The sequence below is a fragment of the Lampetra fluviatilis genome, chromosome 34, assembly GCF_964198595.1.
Source record: "Lampetra fluviatilis chromosome 34, kcLamFluv1.1, whole genome shotgun sequence".
Classification (NCBI taxonomy): domain Eukaryota; kingdom Metazoa; phylum Chordata; class Hyperoartia; order Petromyzontiformes; family Petromyzontidae; genus Lampetra; species Lampetra fluviatilis.
In genome coordinates this window covers 11,263,554-11,284,415 of record NC_136308.1, presented here as the reverse complement: position 1 = coordinate 11,284,415, position 20,862 = coordinate 11,263,554, and the positions used below count along the sequence as shown (strand labels likewise).

General features: G+C 57.8%; 1 protein-coding gene across 1 annotated transcript in view; it reads left to right on the top strand.

Moving 5' to 3' along the window:
- Nucleotides 1–4,679: 4,679 nt before the first annotated feature.
- RNF123 (ring finger protein 123) overlaps nt 4,680–20,862 on the top strand; it is a 73,442-nt gene continuing 57,259 nt past the window's right edge. The window contains exons 1-14 of the mRNA XM_078872517.1: nt 4,680–5,016; nt 8,054–8,213; nt 9,555–9,633; nt 9,992–10,074; nt 10,840–10,931; nt 11,820–11,874; nt 13,380–13,465; nt 13,826–13,912; nt 14,716–14,783; nt 16,459–16,584; nt 17,741–17,855; nt 18,602–18,712; nt 19,197–19,328; nt 20,341–20,433. Of these exons, the coding sequence (XP_078728643.1) occupies nt 8,135–8,213; nt 9,555–9,633; nt 9,992–10,074; nt 10,840–10,931; nt 11,820–11,874; nt 13,380–13,465; nt 13,826–13,912; nt 14,716–14,783; nt 16,459–16,584; nt 17,741–17,855; nt 18,602–18,712; nt 19,197–19,328; nt 20,341–20,433 (1,206 nt within the window). The 5' untranslated portion in view covers nt 4,680–5,016; nt 8,054–8,134. The remainder of the gene's footprint in view (nt 5,017–8,053; nt 8,214–9,554; nt 9,634–9,991; nt 10,075–10,839; nt 10,932–11,819; nt 11,875–13,379; nt 13,466–13,825; nt 13,913–14,715; nt 14,784–16,458; nt 16,585–17,740; nt 17,856–18,601; nt 18,713–19,196; nt 19,329–20,340; nt 20,434–20,862) is intronic.

Genomic DNA, 20,862 nt, shown 5'->3' with positions numbered 1-20,862 from the left:
ACGATGATCTGAACCGGTCCCTATGTCGACTCCGCCTCAGATGAGTCCCTGGTTGCAATGTGTAAACATCACCACTGGGGAGACAAAGGCAGCCGGGCGTGGTTGCTGGCCATCCACCCCCTCGTGCGCTGTGCCGGCCTTTATAGGCGCTCACTAAAAGCACTTGCCCCAAAAGTATGTTAAGGCTATACGGGGACCTTTGTCTTGTATTCGTGCACATTGGAGTCCACTTTATGCTGCCGATGATGCTGCTAATGATGATGATGGTGCTGCTGATGATGCTGATAATGATGATGCTGATAATGATGCTGCTACTGATGATGATGATGATGCTGCTGCTGCTCCATCAGCCCGTGTGCAAGCGGCGAGCCTTGCACATTTCACGCGGCGGCCGCAGTGTGGAGAACCTAGCCTGGCACAAGCACCGAGGCCTCGCCGGCGACATCACCGCCACTTGGCGGTGAACGACGCCGCTTTGTGAGTCTGTGCCACTAATGCACCTCATCGTCACGTGAAGCACATTAATCGCACCTCTTTCTAATGGAAATATCCGCCACATAATGGCCCACAACATCACAAGGGGTTGCCATGCTGCAATCTGTAGGCATTACCGAGGCAATAACACGCGCGGCCTGGAAAATTGAGCGTAAGCGGAGCATAAACATCATCATTACCACGTGAAAACAATGCGGCTGGGACATTGTTGCGAGTAAAAACATGCAATTTGTTAGCCTACGGTATTATGGGAGGGCGGGTGGAGCGGTGTCGCAGTGGTTCGCGCACCGCACTGAAAACTCAGCGGTGGACTGACCATGGCTGTCGATTGATAATTTTCGTACTTTGAAGAAAAACTAAATCGATGCTCACACGGCCGATTGGACGTGAGCGCAGCGAGTCTTAGGAATCGAGCGATGACTCGATGCGTCGTCGCGGCTCTCTCCCTCGCACGCACGAATACAGATGTCGTGGGTAGCCTCACTTGAACCCCAGCCCTGAGTTGAACCCCTGATTCCGCGTGAGACGCCCGTGTGTTTATCTCTCTGTTTATTTTCCACTCGTGTTGTTGCTCCCTCCTCCCCGCTGGGTGGTGGTGGTGGAGGTGTTGCTGTTACTCTGCTGTCCGTCCCTGTCCCGCGTCTTTACTGAGTCGCTGCTGCCGCTTGCCGTGTGCGTTGCACGCAGAATTACAACCGCATCGGTCACCATCAGCCACGGTAAATCCGCTGCTGGATGGATGGATGTACGGCCGAACTCCTTCGATCTTTAGCCGGTCGCCCACCAGATCTCCGTGTCGCGAGACGGAGATGGTGTTTTGATTTAGACGGTGCCCGCAAAGTATCCAAACGAGTCCTCGGTCGTCCGACGAGGGAAAAAAAATTGATAAAAAGTTGAAGAGTGTGGCAGAGAGATCCACGCTTGGATTTACGGAGAGGCGACTATTCGGGACACGCGGGTCGGAGCACGCGCGGTCAACGACATGGGGTTGACTGGGCTTGTGGAAGACACGGGAGGTGATAGTTTGGCGAAGGCTGATGATTCAACTGTGATTCAGACTGGCACCGCGCACGGTATTTGCTGTCGGGAGAGCGAGCGAGCTACTCGAGAGGAGGGAACCGCAGAGACGCGGGGAGGCAACAGCCCAAGCTCCGCGATCCTCGACATGAAGATGTTTTTCAGCCCATTCGTTGTACTGAACTTCTATGCCCCCCCCCCCGCGCGCCGCCTTCTCCAACCCGCACAGACCAGCGTGGTGAAGTATGACCAAATTAATCCCCAAGAACCGGCACGGCGTGTGGAGTGGGCTGACAAGGGGGCGGTCGCTCACGTCCAGGATGAGATCGGCGCAAACACAACCACCACGACCGCCATTGCGGTCCACTCGTGATGCTGCTCCAGGTGCTGCGACTGCACCGTCTCGCACGCCCCTCTGCGTGGCTGCACTCCCCCCTGGTGGAGACGGAACGCCACTGCCTCGCCTGGGTGTACAGGAGATTGTGGGTTCAAATCAAGATTGCCTCTTATTAATAAACACCACAGACCGTAGGGGCAAGCGCTGTGAGCGAGCGCCTATGAAGGCTGGCCAGGCACACGAGGGGGTGGATGGCCAGCACCACGCCCGGCCGCCTTTGTCTCCCCAGTTGCGATGTTTACACACCGCACCGGGTACTCCGCACCATGTACTCATTTGAGGCTGAGTCGACCTAGGCGAGGAGGCCCAGGACCGGTTCAGATAATCGTCACAGATATTTTACAGCACAACTCAAGTTCAAGTTCATTTATTTGGTATAGCCCTGTGAGCCATTCGGCTCTTGAATCGGGTGCAACCGCAACAAACAAAAAAACTAAAACATGAACAAGAAAACATCTTAAAGTGACTATGTGCAAACAGAAATCCAAGAAAAGACAGCAAAATATTGCAGAAAAAGCACCGTACACCAACACTGTGCGTAAATCCCAGTGGGATGCAAGTCAAACAACAACAACCACAAGACAATTTAGATTAAGGCCACCAGTCTAACTGTACTACAGCAAACAAACATGGCCAAACCGAAAAACTTTTCGAAAATCACCAAAATAAAGCCATAAAAGCAATGAAACAGTGATCATAGGAACTGTGACCGAATTTTCACAATAAACGAAGTAAACAACATGTACTACCAAAACCCTGCAGCCACAGCTGGCTGCATGAGTCACTACACAACAGCAGGAGCATCAGTCGGAGTGTCAACATTTTTCAATGCACCTTTAAGATCAGCACACTAAATCAAAACACAGATCATACTTGCAGCGATCATCCGGAGCGAAACATTTCATTGTATTTTAGGCCACTGAATTGAAGTGGCAGCTAGGGGTGTACAACTCCTCTAGAGCAGTTTTGAGAGAAGATCACAGGTAGTGATTCAAGTTGCAGTTTATTGGCAATAGCATTCCAGACCCTGGGGGCATCAATAGCAAATGCCCTTCCTCCAGTATTTGTGCGGCAATAGGGAATGTGAAGCTGGTAAATGAGCGAAGACCTTAGGTCAAATTTGTTCTTTGAAACAAAGAGGAGATCCAGCAGGTAGTCTGTGGATTTCTTTGTAAGTACATCGTGAATAAATACGATCTGATGCACAAGCCGTCGAACATTGAGAGATGTTAAGTTTGACCCAATGTAGAGATCACGGTGGTGACTTCTATATGGGCAGTTCAATGCAAATCTTAAGGACGAGTGATACATTGAGTCAAGCTTCTTCAGTGCAGTGCTTGGGGCTGAGTTATACACGATGTCACAGTAATCAAGTAGAGGCAGTACGGTAGCTTTTATCAATTCCAAACGGAACATAGGGGGGAAGCAGTGCTTGTGTCGATACAGAAAACCAATTTTTATTTTTGTCTTTTTACCAATATAATCAATGTGATCTTCAAAATTCAGTTTTGAATCAAGAATGACCCCAAGATACGTATAGGTATTGACTTGTTCTATTTGATAATTATTTAAGAAATGTAATTGGGGAAAAATAACTTCCTGCTTTAGTTAGTGATGTACAGGAGGTCGTGGGTTCGATCCCGCCCCTGGCGCCTGCTGCTGTACATTTGGAGTTTGCGGTGTCTCTCTCCCCGTGCGACCGCGTGGATTTTTTCTGTGTCCTCCCCCCCACTCCACATATAGAATCAACGTGAGTCACGCGTTGAGACTTATTTGGCTGCTGCTGTCAATTTGCTACGTGGTGATGATGATGATGATCCGTGACTTGGTTGAGCTATCATTTGAGATATCCAGGTCGCCTCTCCATCACGGTGCAGTGGCTCTTCACTCAGTTTCAGAGGCACTTTCGCCAAGAAGACATCATCAGTGTGAGGGCCGCCACGCCATTTGAAACCACTGGGGATTTTTGACAGCAGCAGCACGATGATGATGGGGTGTTTTTTTACATTTCGTGTAATTCATGGAACTCTTGGCCAGTATCGTGGTATGGAAAATAAGAATAGGCGTGTAACCTTTTCGCCAATACAACAGGAGTTGTGTTAATATGTTTACACACCAAATAGATGACACCCTTTGTAGGGACTCAAGTCCTGCATTAACCACACACAGCACTTGTGGTGATAATCAATATTCTTGAATCGCCTTCAGTCGAACACCGGTGAGACGAGGCCATACAGAAGGCTGTCTCTGGTGTAGGACAATCAGTTTCAAAGACAGTGCCGTGCATGATGATTATCGGAGCATGTTTGCATGTTCACCGCAATTACGTGTGGTTAATGCAGTTCTTGGTGGAACCAAGAAGATGAAGTTCTTGGTGTCTTGCACGAGGTGTCTGCTTGATGTTGGAACATCTCAACACAGCTCACCTCGCTTGGTGTGCATCCTAAAGGCCACCAGGGGCTGCCAGTACGGCCCGCGGGCCTTGCGATGAAGCAACACGTGGGGCTCGGTGGGCCTCCACTCCATCCCCCCCCACTCCACCCGCCCCCACCCACTCCCCCCCATTCCCGCCCCCAACTCCAACCCCACTCCCCCTCTCACTCCATCCCCCCCACTCCATCCCCCCACTTCCCCCCCACTCCACCCGTCTACACCCGCCCACCCTCCACTCCGCCCCCCTGCCCCCCCTTCACTGCCCCCCCGCCCCCCTTCACTGCCCCCCACTCCGCCCACTCCAACTCTACCCGCCCCGCCCACTCTACCCCCCCCCGGCTGGCAGGGTGACGCGCGGCGCGCAGTGCATGGCGGTCTTCTCGTCCCACCCGCCCACGCCGCCCTCGTCCCGGCGGCCTCCGCCGATTATTTATTTATTTAATCAACAACTACGAGGAGGCCCCTGACAGCCCTCAGACGCCGCCGTCATTCTTCTAATTCTTCATTCTTCTAATTCTTCTTCATTGTCAATGTCAGCGCTGCCGTAATAGGAGGGTGACGCGCGCCATCGCTCGAGCCGGGCCGCGTTCCCACCGTGCTGAGCAACCACAACAACAACAACCACCACCATCACAACCACCACCTCGTCAGGGAGAGGAGGAGGGAGGCCCTGGGTGAGTATCCAAGTCGCGGGGGCCTCGGGGTTCTCTGGGCGGTACAGCAACAAGGACGAGTGACTGGTGGTACAGTGAGTGATGGTACAGTGACGAGTGATGGTACAGTGACGAGTGGTGGTACAGTGACGAGTGGTGGTACAGTGAGTGATGGTACAGTGACGAGTGAGTGGTGGTACAGTGTGTTATGGTACAGTGACGAGTGGTGGTACAGTGACGAGTGAGTGGTGGTACAGTAGGTAATATGTGTATGTGATGGTACAGTGAGCAGGATGGGTGTGTTATGGTATAGTAAGCAGGATGGGTGTGTGATGGTATAACAACAAGTAAAGTCACAGTACAGACCTGTAATACTGTGCGTTGATAGAAGGCAGTACAGCAAGTAGTACTATGTGCAAGGCAGCAGGTTTTAGAAGGCAGTAATATGGTAATAGGTTGGTAATATCAGCACAGCAAGTTGGATGGGTGAAGGCAGTAGATTGTGGGTTTGGCAGATGACTGTGGCCATGGCTGCTACAGTGGTGTCAAGTTCATCAAGCACGACGTATGTGTGAGTATTTGACCACCACGCTGGTCAGCGCGGGTTGGTCACGTGGCGAGGGTAGGACGCAACATGAGATTGTGAAGCTGTCTGCTTTCAAAGCATCCCTGGGAATCGTCATCACGTCAACACCACCATTATTATTAGCAGCGGCGACCAGATCAGCTGAGCATGGACCCAGCGGCGATGCCCGCCGGTGAACTCCGGGGAGCTGCACCCTGGCGCACACAGCCCCCTGCGGCGGTAGGCACGAGGTTCAGTGCAGCAGCAGCGGACCGACCCTGCGTCCGGGGGGTATTTCGGCTGCTGCCGCGCGTTGCCGCACGACGATACGGCCCCTGCCCCCCGTGTTGGGCAAATCGTTCGTGGGGGCAGCAAGGTCGCTTCGGGTAAAAAAAACGATAGATTTTGATTTAAAGCTTTCGTGACTGCAGTGATTCATATTCTTGGTTCTTTCGGTAAAGTCACGTAGAAGGGAAATAATAAAATAATATTAATATAAAACAAAACAAATTCTCACGACGTTTCGACTGCAACGCAAGCAATCATCATCAAGTGTGAAATCCACAGCAAGAAAATTAGATTTTTTTTAAAATATGTATATTATTTTATTATTTCCCTTCTACGTGACTTTACCGAAAGAACCAAGAATAAGAACGATAGAGTCTAGCTACCAGTGGGCCCTCGGTAGGTCAAATAAAAAAAAAGGTCTTTTTTATGGTTACATAAAAACATGGGAAGGGGGGTGGCGGTTGCTTGACGAGATGTGGAGCTGATGGACTCCGCTGCCGCGCCCTGTCGTCGTGGCTAGGAGATGTTAACTACTCGCCTGGTATACGGGAGGTCGCGGGTTCGATCTCGACCCTGACGCTTGTATATTTGGAGTTTGCGGTGTCTCTCTCTCCCCGTGGTCGTGTGGATTTGTCTCCGGGTTCTCCGTGTTTTTTCTAACCCTCCACATTTAGTACCAACATCGGCACGTTCCCAGTATTTGGCTGCTCTAGAAAATGTCCACGCGGCGATGATGAGCCACCACTTCGTTGGACTTTCATTCGTGGTGGCGCCAGGTGGCTTCTGAAAAAAGAGACATACACAGCTCAGCGGGGCCTTTACCTCGTCAAATAAGAAATACTTTTTCAAGTTTTATCAGTCCTTGGGCAAGATACATGGGAAGGAGTGTGAGGAGCTGACGGACTGCACCACTGCTGCTGCCCCCTGCACCGTGCTCTGGACTGGTGCCATCTCCTGGTGTCACGCCACCTCCGCCGGCGCTATTAATACCCGCAGCTTGCAGTGCACCGGCGCAGAGCTGATGGTGAAAACTCAACGCCTTGGTCGTCAACAACAATGCCGCGGGCCTTGAGAGGAAAAAAAAGTGTATCTGTAGTAGGAAACGTTTCGGGCAATGGCTCTTCTTCATGGCACGTGGTGCTATGATGGACATTTTCTACTTTCTTTTTAAGGCCACAGTGTTACGAACAAATTTGTTGAACGTTTTGTTGTTGGCACCTGTGCACCGCTGCTCAGCGCAGCAGCAGTAGCAGTAAATAACTTGTTTTGATGGTTGAGTGGGCATGTGTATGCTTGTGTGTGCGAAGCAATGTGTGGTGCTGTGGTTCATGCAGAGTGTGGCGCAGTGGTTAGCGCGCTGTATGTGTATGTGTGTGTATTTATGTGCGTGTGTGTGTATGTATGTGTATGTGTGCCCCAACAATCTGTTGCAGGCCATACAGGGGATCTTTATCTTTGTATGTGTGTAAAAGGATCTGGACACATTCCCATCAGTGACCTCCTCTGGCAGGCAAGGCTGCGATGGCTGGGTCATGTAGCCTACATGCCCAGCCACTGCATGCCCCCAAGCAGCTTCTGTTTGGCCGCATAGAGGGGGCAAAACGGGGACGGCATGGGCTGGAGAAGAGATGGAGTGATGCGGTACAGGAGGACGTGGAGCTGAGTGAACTTGCCGATGACTGGTACCAGCGGTGTGAATATCGGCCTCTGTGGAGGAGGCTCGTGAAGGACGCTGCTGGGCAGTTGGAGGCAGTCGCCCTCCAACAACAACGGAGGGCGGAGGAGCGACGCTCACAACAATGAGCGGACCGCCGGGTCGCTAAAGCACAGGAAGTTGGCACAGTAGGGGGCACTGGTGGTGCATCAGCCAGTCATCTCAGTCAGTCGACCCGTGGCACCTGGGTCTGTCCCGGGCGTTCGACACTTCATGTGGCCTCAACGTGCACATAGCCTGGCACAAGCGTCGTGGTGACGTCACCGCCACTTAGTGGCGAATAGCGGTTGTTGTAGTACGTGTGTGAATGTGTGTACGTGTGTGAATGTGTGTACGTGTGTGAATGTGTGTACGTGTGTTTACCCTCTTCACACCCTCTCACGTGACCCCAAGGGCGGCGCTACCTTGGCACAAGCGCCGCGCTGCTGTCGTCACGGCCGCTGAGTGGCACGTGGAGGCTGTCGGCGTGCGCGTGTCGCCTCTGCTCCCAGGAGACCCCATGCGGGCGTGAGGGAGCGGTGCCCGCGTGAAGCTTCGCCGGCGCCCAGCCCAGTGGTGGGGGGGGGGGGACGATGTCCCGCGGGTCGCCATGGCAGAAGCGGGGGGGAGCTCTCTCCCTGGAGCCGGACGCCCCCAAAACCCGGCCGGGAGGTAAGCCCCACCCTCATCGTCGCCGCCTCCGTCACCACCGCCATCACCGCCACGGTCACCGCCGCCGCCACCATCACGGTCACCGCCGCTGCCACCACCATCATCGCCACTACCACTGCCACCGCCACCACCGCCGTCACCGTCAGCACCACCGCCACAGTCACCGTCACTACCACTGAGTTAAGCCACAGTCGCCCCGTTGATGAAATGGGGAACACGAGTGCGGAGAAGTGACGGCGTCTGCCCCGGTCGCCAATGACCGCACGGAGAGCAAGGAAGAGGCACGATACCGTGGATTCTGGGGCGCTGTGTCCGACGCTGCGCCGTTTGTCCTGTGAAGCGTTTAGTCGGCGGCGCTTGCACCAGGCGTGTACGGGGCGTTTCGTCCGTAGGCCACGGGGAGGGCACGGGGAGGGCACGGGCCCCGGGCCGGTAGCGCCAGGGACACCAAAGTGGACCCGTGTGGCGCTGGTTTGGGCTTCCCGGTTTTTTTGGAGTTAACCCTTTTTATCAATGCGTCCGGTTTTCTCCAGGGTGAGACGCTATGAGCAGCAACAACAATGCAACTTTACACTCGGGCTTTCATTCTTATTGGGTCATCGTCACGTAAAACCATCTTCGTGCCGCCACGCCCAGCAACACAGGGACATCATCATCGCCAATTCCGTCCTCACTAGCGCCGCTCCCAGTATGAGCGATAGTGCACCATCCAGGGCTTCATCGTTGAACGGTTCCCCGGTCGCTGTGTCGGCGAGATGTTAACGACCTCGCCTGGTACACAGGAGGTCGTGGATTCGATCCCCAACCCTGACGCCTGCTGTAAATTTGGAGTTTGCCTGTTTCTCTCCTCGTGGTCGTGTGGATTTGTTTCTTGGTCCTCCGGTTTTTCCCTCACACATGCAGAATCACCATCAGGCGTGTGGAGTATTTGGCTGCTATAAATGTCCACGTGATGATAAGCCACTTCGTTGAGCTATCATTTGTGATCGCCAGGTCGCTTCTGAAAAACAACTGTGTAGCTCAGTGGGCCCTTACCTGGGAAAAAATAAAAAAAGTTTAAATAGTTTGTAGCAGACTAGAGTTGGTGGCGAGTGACCCGTAGCAGCCGCAATCGTGGCGTGAGGCACGCTGGATGCGGTGCGCCTCGGTGCGAGAATTTTTTCCAGATCACAGAGCCGGCCGAAACGATTCCGTTGCGGCACTGACATTTTGTCAGTCCGCTCCTGGGGCCGAGGGCCTTCCCCCCCCCACACGGTGCGGGTCACGGGGGGGTGGGGGGGGGGTTGCGTTTGAGCGCTCGTCACCGCACGGACGCGGGGCCACCGCTCGTTGTGTCCGCAGGGATCGTGGCAGAGAGGGCGCTCAGCGACTACCTCCACCACGTGTTCCCCGTGCTCGACAAGAGTAGCGCCACCTGCAGGTACTCGCCGTGCTTGCTCACCTGTTCTGTACGTGCGCACCTGTACGTGCACACCTGTACGTGCACACCTGTTCTGTATATACACAACTACATATGCACTGGTGTTTAACGTACTCACCAACATGTACACACTTATATGTACACATCTACACGTACTCACCTGTACGTACTTGCCTGTATGTACTCACCTATACGTGCTCACCTGTACGCACTCGCCTATACGCACTCGCGTGTGCGTACTAACCTGTACGTACTAACCTGTACGTACTAACCTATACGTACTCACCTGTACGCACTCGCCTGTACGCACTCGCCTGTACGCACTCACCTGTACGCACTCGCTATTTCTTCTCCCCAGGAAAACCCTGAGTTTTCAGAACTTGGAGCACCACCTCGACCTGCTGCTGGCACCTGGAGCGGAGGCGCCGGAGCGCGGAGCCGGTGAGTGCTACCGTCGCACGTCCACCTTCCCGCCATTAGACCGATGCCGACGCGGCTTTTCACCACGGGCCTTGGCAGCGATTGGCAGGATTGGCAGGGATTGGCAGCGATTGGCAGAGATTGGCAGGGATTGGCAGCGATTGGCAGCGATTGGCAGGATTGGCAGGGATTGGCAGCGATTGGCAGCGATTGGCAGCGATTGGCAGCGATTGGCAGAGATTGGCAGCGATTGGCAGGGATTGGCAGGGATTGGCAGCGATTGACAGAGATTGGCAGCGATTGGCAGAGATTGGCAGAGATTGGCAGAGATTGGCAGCGATTGGCAGAGATTGGCAGGGATTGGCAGGGATTGGCAGAGATTGGGCTGTTGCAAGCGTTGCCACCGTGCCTCGCTGCACCTTGTTGTTCTCTAATCCTCTACGGCGCGCTCTGTCCGGCCGACGACCAACTCGCCCACCGACTCGCCCGCTCACCCACCCACGTACTCACTTACTCACTCATATCCCCCATCATTCTTCCACTCACCCACCCGCTCACCCATCCCCCTATTCACTCACTCAAACCCCCCATCATCCTTTCACTCACCCACCGACTCACCCACCCGCCCACCCACGTGCTCACTCACTCACTCATCCCGGGCCTGGAGACCTCCTGTGGACTCTCCCTCGGTGCGTTGGTTTTTTTTCTTGGCCAAGGTCCACGCTCAACCGTTGCTCGTCTCACGCAATCGTCGCCTGTGCCGTTTGTGTCTCCTCGTCCGTGAAGAGGCGGAGGGGCGCCTGGGGCCAGACAACATCGTCCTGGACCACACCAGCGGGTTCGAGGGCCTCCTCCTCGTCGATGAAGACCTCCTCGGGGTTGGCCTCCTCACCGCCCTCGTCACCCTGTCCCACGTGTTCACCGTTGCCACCACCGCCACCACCACCGCCACTACCATCATCTTTACCACCACCATCTCTACCACCACCACCGCCATCGCCACCACCATCTCTACCACCACCACCACCACCACTGTCATCACTATCGTCACCACCACCTTCATCATCATCATCACCACCTCCACCATCTTTACCACCATCGCTACCACCACCATCATCGCTACCACCGCCACCACCATCTCTACCACCACCACCACCACTGTCATCACTATCGTCACCACCACCTTCATCATCATCATCACCACCTCCACCATCTTTACCACCACCACCACCACCACCATCTCTACCACCACCAACATCTTTACCACCATTACCACCAACACCACTGTCCTCACTATCGTCACCACCACCTCTACCACCACCTTCATCATCATCATCACCACCACCATCTCAACCGCCAGAAGCACCACCACCACTGTCATCACTATTATCACCACCACCACCTCTACCACCATTGCCTTCATCATAATCACCACCACCAGCACCACCACCATCTCTACCACCAACAGCACCACCATCACTAATCATCACCACCAACACCGCGACCATCTCTACCACCACCAGCACCACCTTCACGTATTATCATCATCATTGCCACCGCCATCAGTGCCAGCTCACGCGGAACGTTGTGTATATTTGCGGGCGCGTAAGTGACTTGGCTGTGTGGGGAGCCGTGGCCGAGGGCTTGAGGTTGTCGGGTCTGAGCGGTGCGTGCCGTGCGGAGGGGGGCACGTTGCGCTCCGCCGAGGTCGGCGTCGCGAGAGTCGTCCGCGAACGACGCAGTCGCCTCCCTTCCCTCTGCCCCAGGTGATCGGGCACAGCAACTTCAGCACCATCCGCGCCACCACCTGCGTCTACACAGGTGAGAGGCCGCCCGCGGCCGCGTGGTTTTACTTGGCGGCGGCGTCACGGGGAGTGCCGCCGGTGCGGTAGGGGGGTCCGTACCGTGACTGGTGTGTGGTAGGGGGGTCCGCACCGTGTCTGGTGTGTGGTAGGGGGGTCCGCACCGTGTCTGGTGTGTGGTAGGGGGGTCCGCACCGTGTCTGGTGTGTGGTAGGGGGGTCCGCACCGTGTCTGGTGTGTGGTAGGGGGGTCCGCACTGTGACTGGTGTGTGGTAGGGGGGTCCGCACCGTGTCTCGTGTGTGGTAGGGGGGTCTGCACCGTGTCTGGTGTGTGGTAGGGGGGTCCGCACCGTGTCTGGTGTGTGGTAGGGGGGTCCGCACCGTGTCTGGTGTGTGGTAGGGGGGTCCGCACCGTGTCTCGTGTGTGGTAGGGGGGTCCGCACCGTGACTGGTGTGTGGTAGGGGGGTCCGCACCGTGTCTGGTGTGTGGTAGGGGGGTCCGCACCGTGTCTGGTGTGTGGTAGGGGGGTCCGCACCATGACTGGTGTGTGGTAGGGGGGTCCGCACCGTGTCTCGTGTGTGGTAGGGGGGTCCGCACCGTGACTGGTGTGTGGTAGGGGGGTCCGCACCGTGTCTGGTGTGTGGTAGGGGGGTCCGCACCGTGTCTGGTGTGTGGTAGGGGGGTCCGCACTGTGACTGGTGTGTGGTAGGGGGGTCCGCACCGTGTCTCGTGTGTGGTAGGGGGGTCCGCACCGTGTCTTGTGTGTGGTAGGGGGGTCCGCACCGTGTCTGGTGTGTGGTAGGGGGGTCCGCACCGTGTCTGGTGTGTGGTAGGGGGGTCCGCACCGTGACTGGTGTGTGGTAGGGGGGTCCGCACTGTGTCTCGTGTGTGGTAGGGGGGTCCGCACCGTGACTGGTGTGTGGTAGGGGGGTCCGCACTGTGTCTCGTGTGTGGTAGGGGGGTCCGCACCGTGTCTCGTGTGTGGTAGGGGGGTCCGCACCGTGTCTGGTGTGTGGTAGGGGGGTCCGCACCGTGTCTGGTGTGTGGTAGGGGGGTCCGCACCGTGTCTGGTGTGTGGTAGGGGGGTCCGCACCGCGTCTCGTGTGTGGTGGGGGGGTCCGCACCGTGACTGGTGTGTGGTAGGGGGGTCCGCACCGTGACTGGTGTGTGGTAGGGGGGTCCGCACCGCGTCTCGTGTGTGGTAGGGGGGTCCGCACCGCGACTCGGAACGTCCACGTGGAGACGTTGAGCGCGTTCATTTATAAAAGAGGCAGCCGGTTCTTTGATCGAGCGAAAGAGGGAAGGCCTTGGGCCTGGACTTGAACAGAGGCAGGGAGGCTGACGGCACGGATGGCTGGGGGAGTTCTAGACCATGGTGGGCCGCGGAGGAGGAATGATCCGAGTGAGGTGAGAGGGGAGAGTGCGTGGACGGTGAGAGGGAGATGACGCTCAAAGCTCCACACAGACAGATTCTAGAATCCGTTGGTGTGCCGCCGTCCCGTGGGCCCCGTGTGCGTGCGCAGGCAAGTGGATGTACGAGGTGCTGCTCTCCTCCAAGGGGCTCATGCAGATCGGCTGGTGCACCCTCGACTGCCGCTTCAACCAGGAGGTGCCCGCGCCACCGCCCCCACTCCCCCGCCGCCCGCCCGCCGCTTCGTCCCCGCCGTGCCGCGTCTCTCTCTCTCCACTCACACTCACCGTGCCGCGTCCCTCTCACCACTCACTCACCGTGCCACGTCCCTCTCATCACTCACGCTCACCGTGCCGCGTCTCTCTCTCTCTCTCCACTCACACTCACCGTGCCGCGTCTCTCTCTCTCTCCACTCACGCTCACCGTGCCGCGTCTCTCTCTCTTTCTCCACTCACACTCACCGTGCCGCGTCTCTCTCTCTCTCTCCACTCACACTCACCGTGCCGCGTCTCTCTCTCTCTCGCCCCACCCCCCTCCCTGTGCCGTCGCCGCCGGCAGGAGGGCGTGGGCGACACCCCCAACTCGTACGCTTACGACGGCAACCGCGTGCGCAAGTGGAACGTCACCACCACCAACTACGGCAAGGTGGGCGTCCTCGCCTCTCCCTCTCTCCTTTCTCCCCTCTCTCATCTCCCCCCGAGCTACGAAGCTCGTTATTTTTTCACATGCCCTTTAGGGGCACGGCGGGGGGGGGTCAGAACGTCACAAACAACATCAACGACGACAATCTCCCCTCTCTCCCCCCTCCTCCCCTCTCCTCTCCCCTCTCCTATCTCCCCTCGCTCTGCTCTCCACGGTACTTGTGGTTTATATTTGTGGTGCGGTGTGGTATAATACCGTGCGGTGTATGTTGGGGTGTGGTGTGGTGCGGTGTGTGGGAGCGGTGGTGCAGCGGTTAGCGTGCTACGCTACGAACCCAGCGACCTGAGTTTTGTTCCCGCTCACGGCCAACACCAGTGACGATTATCTAAACCGGTCCTGGGGCTCTCCTAGGTCGACTCAGCCTCAAATGAGTACCCAATGTGATGTGTAAACATCACCACTGGGAAGACAAAGGCGGCCGGGCGTGGTGTTGGCCACCCACCCCCTCGTGTGCTGTGCCGGCCTTCATAGGTGCTCGCTGACAGCACTTGCCCCTACAGTCTGTTCCAGGCTATACGGCGTGCTGTGGTGTGTGCTATGTTGTGCGGTGTGTGGTGCGGTGTGTGGTGCGTGGTGTGGTGTGTGGTGTGGTGTGGTGTGCGGTGTGGTGTGGTGTGGTGCGGTGTGTGGTGCGGTGTGTGGTGCGGTGTGTGATGTGGTGCGGTGCGTGGTGCGGTGTATGCTGCGGCGTGCTGCGTCGTGGTTCTGTGTGCGATGCGGGGTGTGTGCTGTTGTGCGGTGTACAGCCGTGGGCGGCGGGCGACGTGGTCACGTGCCTCATCGACCTGGACGACGCCTCCATCTCCTTCTGCCTGTGAGTGCCGCGGCACCTCCGCTCACGGCGCCGGGCCCAGCGCCTCTACCAGCCTCGCCGACGGGGACTTGCCCCAACAGCCCTCGCGAGGCTACACTGCGGATCTTTGCCTCTGTGTTTATCGCGGGGTAGATGTAGCGGAGAGATGTGTAGCGCGGCGTGTGGTGAGGTGCCGGCTATCGCTTCACTGGCAAGTTCGGCGTAAATTGTACGTCCAGGTGTGAGTTTGTGAGCCGTGCGACTCGCACTGCCCAGTCCGCCCTAGAGCGGGCCGCGTGGAACACGGCGCCACGGTGGCTAGGAGATGTTGACTACCTCGCCTGGTATGCAGGAAGTCGTGGGTTCGATCCCGACCCTGACGCCTGCTGCATATTTGGAGTTTCCGTGTCTCTCTCCTCGTGGTCGAGTGGATTTTTCTTCGGGTCCTCCGCTTTTTCCGTCCACATTTCGAAAAGCACGCATTTAGATTATTTGGCTCCTGCTTTAAAATTTTCCACGCGATAAGCCACCTCGTCGAGCTATCGTTTATGGCCAAATTGCTTCTGACAAAGAGCTACATAGCTTAGTGGGTCTTACCTGGTAAAATAATAAATAGTTCAGTTTTAGTTTAGAACGCAGTCGTTGGCGATGTACTCCACCGTGTGTTTCGGGTGGCCACAGTCACGGCACTCTGGGTCGCCATCTTCTTCAAACCTTTCCCGTTCCGACACGTCTGCAAGTTGCTGCGGGGTGTGGGCGTTCCCGTTCACCGCCACATCTCGGAACGCGCAAGCGGCTCAGCGTAAATTGTATTGAGAGAGGCGTAGTAGACGTCACTTCTCACCGCGGAGAACCGGAGCAACACGACCGCCAAACTGTGCCGCAACCGGCCCTTCCAGGTGGCCTAGTTATTTTATCTAGTTCTTCTGCTTTTGTTCCGATGACGACTAACCCTTCCTCGTTTCAATCATGTACGTCATCGGAACGGAGGAGGGTTAATCTCCCACTCGTGGACGCGTCGTGGTGCAGCGGGCGAGCGATCACCGTTCCGCAGTCGTTGGCGGTTGAGCCACCGCGGTGGTCTCGGCAGAATCGACGGCGTGCCGTCTCGGCAAACCGACGGCGTGCCGTCTCGGCAAACCGACGGCGTGCCGACTCGGCAGAACCGACGGCGTGCCGAGCAGCGGCGGGGCACTTTGACGAACCTCGGCGGCGGAACTCCAATTGTCTCGCGCGGCGATCCCGGATTGTTTTTCTGGGATCCCGGGCGAGTTCGTGGTCTCGGCGTGCCACGGGGGGTTTGTGCCGCGCTCCCTCCCGAGTTCTCCCGGGGTGGCTTGACGTCGCTACGGCGTTCCCGCCAGAGGTTCGGCGGCGTGACGTCGTTGGGAGATGGTGGCCGTCACGTGGGCCCAAGCCTTGAGCGTCTCGTCGCACGACTAATGCCATCGCTTGAGCCATTTTCGAAATCGTATAAACCGAACTGAAGTTGTTTTTTTGTTTCACCACTGAGAGCTGCTTTCCTAGCTCGTTTTCAGAAGCGACGTGGCCATCACAAACGACGGCTCGCACGAAGTGGCGTCACTCATCGCGTGGGAATTTACAGCGGCAGCGAAATACTGTCAAGCGCACGTTTTGTCCACGATTCCACGTGTGAACGTTCCACCCGGTCCGCCTCCCTCTCGCTCTCCCGCAGAAATGGGCTGTCCATGGGCGTCGCGTTCCCCGATGTGCGGCTGGGCCCGGGCTCCGCCTACTTCCCCGCCATCAGCCTCTCCTTCCGCGAGAACGTCTCCTTCAACTTCGGCAGCCGCCCGCTGAGATATCCTCTCTCGTCTCTCTCTTGCGCACACGCGGACAAAGGGACAAAGGGTCTGTGTGTGGGGGGCATTGTGCTGTTAGAGAGCGGCCCACAGAGGTGGATACCACAGAGCTACCTCTGAGATCCTGTCAAGTGACCTTTGGTCTACTCAATATTCACGAATCTCAGAGCTGGAACTGAGCTTCTTTAAGTGCAGAGCCAAATTTAAGGTTCCTGTATTTTTTGTGAAACATTCTTTGGGAGCCGGACTGGGACCATCAACTCCGCTGCTACCCTTTAAGGAGCCGATGCAATCGCAGCCCAGCCTGTGAGAGCACGCAGGTCTCGGTCTACATCTGTGGAGGTCTCTCTGTAAGTCTATGGGTCTCCGTGTAACTCTATGGCTCTCCAGGTGAGTTGTGTGAGGAGTCTCTGTCGGAGTAACCGGGATGAGACCAGTCGGCTCACTACACTCGAGGATACGGTGAATTTGGTTTGCCCCTCCCCTCCTCGAGCACCTCCGATTAACCCGGTTGGCTAGGTACGGTGCGAAAGAAGGTCAGCATATGTACGTACACACGTGCGTTAAAATTCACTTCGGTTGAAACCCAGATTGGGACCCCGGGTGTTATTTAAAAATGTATTTATCTGTATCTTTTCCAGGTAAGGCCCCACTGACATGTAGCTCTTTTTCAGAAGCGACCTGGATATCACAAATGATAATGAAGTGGCTTCATCATCACGTGGCAATTTATAGCAGCCAAATACTCTCAACGCGTGACGTTGATTCTAAATGTGGAGGGGACAAAACCGGAGGACCCAGAGAAAAATCCACGCGACCAAGGGGAGAGAAAAAGACGCACACTCCAAATATACAGGCGCCAGGATCGGGGTCGAACCCACGAGCTCCTGTATACCAGGAGAGGTAGTTAACATCTCGCCACCATGTAAGCTCCATGTGAGCTCCAGATATCGAGGTGTCAGGGTCAGGATCGAACCCACGCCACCGTGGTGACCCCGGTAGTGCCCACGGTGGCGAGATGTTGGCAGAGCCGGCTGGGTGCTGTCACCTCCGTGGCGGCGGCGGCCGCCCCCACCACGCCATGCGGCCCGCCTCCCCGCGCGCCGCGGTCCCCCTGGACGCGTTGACGGGACGAGTCCTTGACCCCGCGTCCACGTACCCCGTGGAAGGTTACCGGCCCCTTCAGGACCCCCCGACCATCGACCTCATGCAGGCGCAGAGGCTCATGGGATACTTCCAGGTCGCCATGGAGACGTGGATCGACCCCAGGGTGAGTGGCGCTCCCTCGCCCCCTGTGCGTACGTGCGTGCGTCTGTGTGCGGTGCGTGCACCTAGCCTGGCACAAGCGTGGTGGTGATGTCACTGCCACGTTGGCAAACGGTTGTGGTTGCTAGGTGTGTCACGCAGCGGTTAGTGCGGTGCACTACGGACCCGGCCAACACCAGTGACGATCATCTGAACGGGTCCCGGGCCGAATGAGTACCTGGTGCGGTGTGTAAATATCGCCAAAGGGGAGACAAAGGTGGCCGGGCGTGGCGGTGCTCGGCCACCCACTCCCTCGTGTGCCGTGCCGGTCCCCGTAGGCGTTCGCGAGCAGCACTTGCCCCAACAGTCTGCCAGGCCACACGAGGGATCTTTGTCGTGCGTGTGCCGATTTGGCAACATCAGAAGAGCGCACACAGGTGGTGCGCCTGCCAATCGTCTCGATCAGTCATCCCACAGCGCCTGGGTCTGTCCCGTGACCTCCTGCCAGCCACAGAATCTTCCACAATTCAAAAGTCAAAGTACACCTAGCCTGGTGGTGACGTCACCGTCACTCGGTGGCGAATGGCGGCTGTTGTCGTCGTGTGATCTGCTTGGCGAATGCCGGGGGAGCGTTGGGTGACCCCCCCCCCCAAACCCCCCCGCCCCTCCCCCCTCTGCCGCCCCTCGTGCCCCTCCGCTCCCCGTCCGCCCCTCTACTCATGCCCCCCCCGCCTCTCGTTCCCACCCACACCCCCCCCCCCCCCCCCCCAGGACGGGAGGGTGGTGTCGCGCGAGGACTCGCGGAGTCTGTCGCGAGGGGACGCCGCCACCACCTTCCTCCTCGCCGCCGTGCACGTCTTCCACAAGCTCGCACCGCTGCTGGTGCGTGCACGCCTCTACACGGCGGGGGGCATGGGGAGAGAGTGGGGGTGGGGGGCTGGGAGAGAGGGGGGTGTGGGGATAGAGTTTGGAGAGGGGGGGGGCGGGGAAATAGGGGGGGGGCGGGGAAATAGGGGGGGTGGGGAGAAAGGGGGAGGGGGCAGGGAGAGGGTTTGGAGAGAGAGGGGGGGTAGGAAGAGAGGGGGGGGCGTGGAGAGAGATAGCAGGGGGGCTGGGAGATAGGGGGGTGTGAGGATAGAGTTTTGGGAGAGGAGGGGAGCAGTGAGAGGTTGTGGAGAGAGCGGGAGAGTGAGTGAGGTTACTTTGCTCGCCGTGTGATTTTTTTTACGAGCAGATAAACTTGGGGCCCATTGAGCTACCGCCACCGCGCCTGGCCAAGTTTCCGTGCGATGCAATCCTTGAAAAATAAATGAAAAACCTTGATTATGAATAATATTGGCCGCCCGCCTTCTCTCCCCCGCGGCAGGCCAAGGCCTACGTGGTGGACGAGGTGCTCCTCAAGTTCCTGCTCAGCCTGCAGACGCGGGCCTCGGGCTCCGTCGCCACGGAGACGCCGGCCATCTTGCACACGCTGGACCTGCTGTGGGCCCTGCTGGAGGTGCGCCTCTCCCGCTCGCCCCCCCCCACCCCCTTCCCCCCCCCGTTACCGTTTGCGTTTCACCTCGCCGCCGTCTTAGCGTATCGTTGTCGTTTCGTCGCCGCCGGGGCGTGGTGGGGTGGGGGGGCGGGCGGACGACTTGGGCAGGCCTTCATCGAGCAGTGGATCGATCGTGGACGACGACGATGTTGTCGGGGTGTAACGACTCACCCGACTCGCGCGGCGATCCGGCGATCGAGAGTCGCGGTCGCGGTTTCACATCGGCAACGCCTCCACGTGCGGCAGGTCCGCTCGCTCGGTCCGCTGCCGGAAGAGGGCCTCGCCGTGCCACGCGTGGTCACGGTTGTTCACGCGACCGTGCTTCACCACGCTGGCCAGCTGGGATTGGTAGTGGAGTAGCGGTCTCGCAGACCCGGCCCCGCGGGGGTGCTTTCCTGCCGGCGCCTCCCCGCGCGTCCCTCCGGGCGGCCATCGCGATCGTTGTCGGCGCATCTCTGCGCGCGCGCCTGCGCGTGTGCGTGTCTGTGCCCTGGTGCTCAACTCGTGACCCTCCACGCCCCACTCCTCCTCGTGCCTCCCTCCCCCCACACCTTCGATTCTCTTCTTGAGGCGCTGGCGACGCGGCCGGGGGCGGTCGCGGTTCGAGCGCACCGGTGAATGAACCGCGGTGCACTCGTGTGCCGAGCCGTTAGCCGAGCGCGCGCCGCACGCCCCGCTCGCTTCACGGCCGCAGATCCCCGTGGCCGTAAGCGAGCAGCAGGCCGCGTGGCGTCGCGCTCGCACGTTTCGATGAGCGATGCCGTCGTACCGCCTAATTGGGAGCGCCAAACACCACGGACATCGGCCCCTACTGGCGGACCGACGCCCGTGCCCCGTGGTGTCGGCGCCGCCTCCGCCATCGGCTGAAAAGACAAACGGACAGCCGTGCTGAGACGCGAGAACGTGGGGGGACGTGAGGGGCGTGGGAGCGGCGGCACGCGACTCACAGCTCCCCCATTCCTCCCGCCCGCAGGAGTTTGAGGTGCACAGCTGCCTCAAGCAGCTGATGATGACGCTGCTGCGAGCCTTCCGCTTCTCCCCCGTGACGCCCGACATGACGCCCCAGGTACCCCCAGCGCCGGCATCGCCGCCGCTGTGCCGGCATCATCGCCGCCGCGCCGGCATCGTCGCCGCCGGCACCACCTCGGCGCCGAGCGCGAGTCCGGGCCTCGCGCTTGCCGAGCCCGTTGGACAATCGTAAACTCAGAATGAGAAATGAGTTGTTAAGAGCGCAGGTGGGGATCCGATGAGCTACGGAGCTCTTTCTCGCAGATGTCAGCGAGTTACATCAACAAGAAAACCGATAGAGAAGAGGCAAGCAAGTCACTAAACATAATGAAAGTATACACGAAGTACAAATTGCACTCGTAAATAAATTCCTGCCGATTTGCCAACACCAAATGTAAGCTTGGGGCAAGGCAGCAAAACAACGACAACAACAACAACAGTCCCAGACCACACCAGGATAACAACACACGGTCCCCCGGTTAAATTG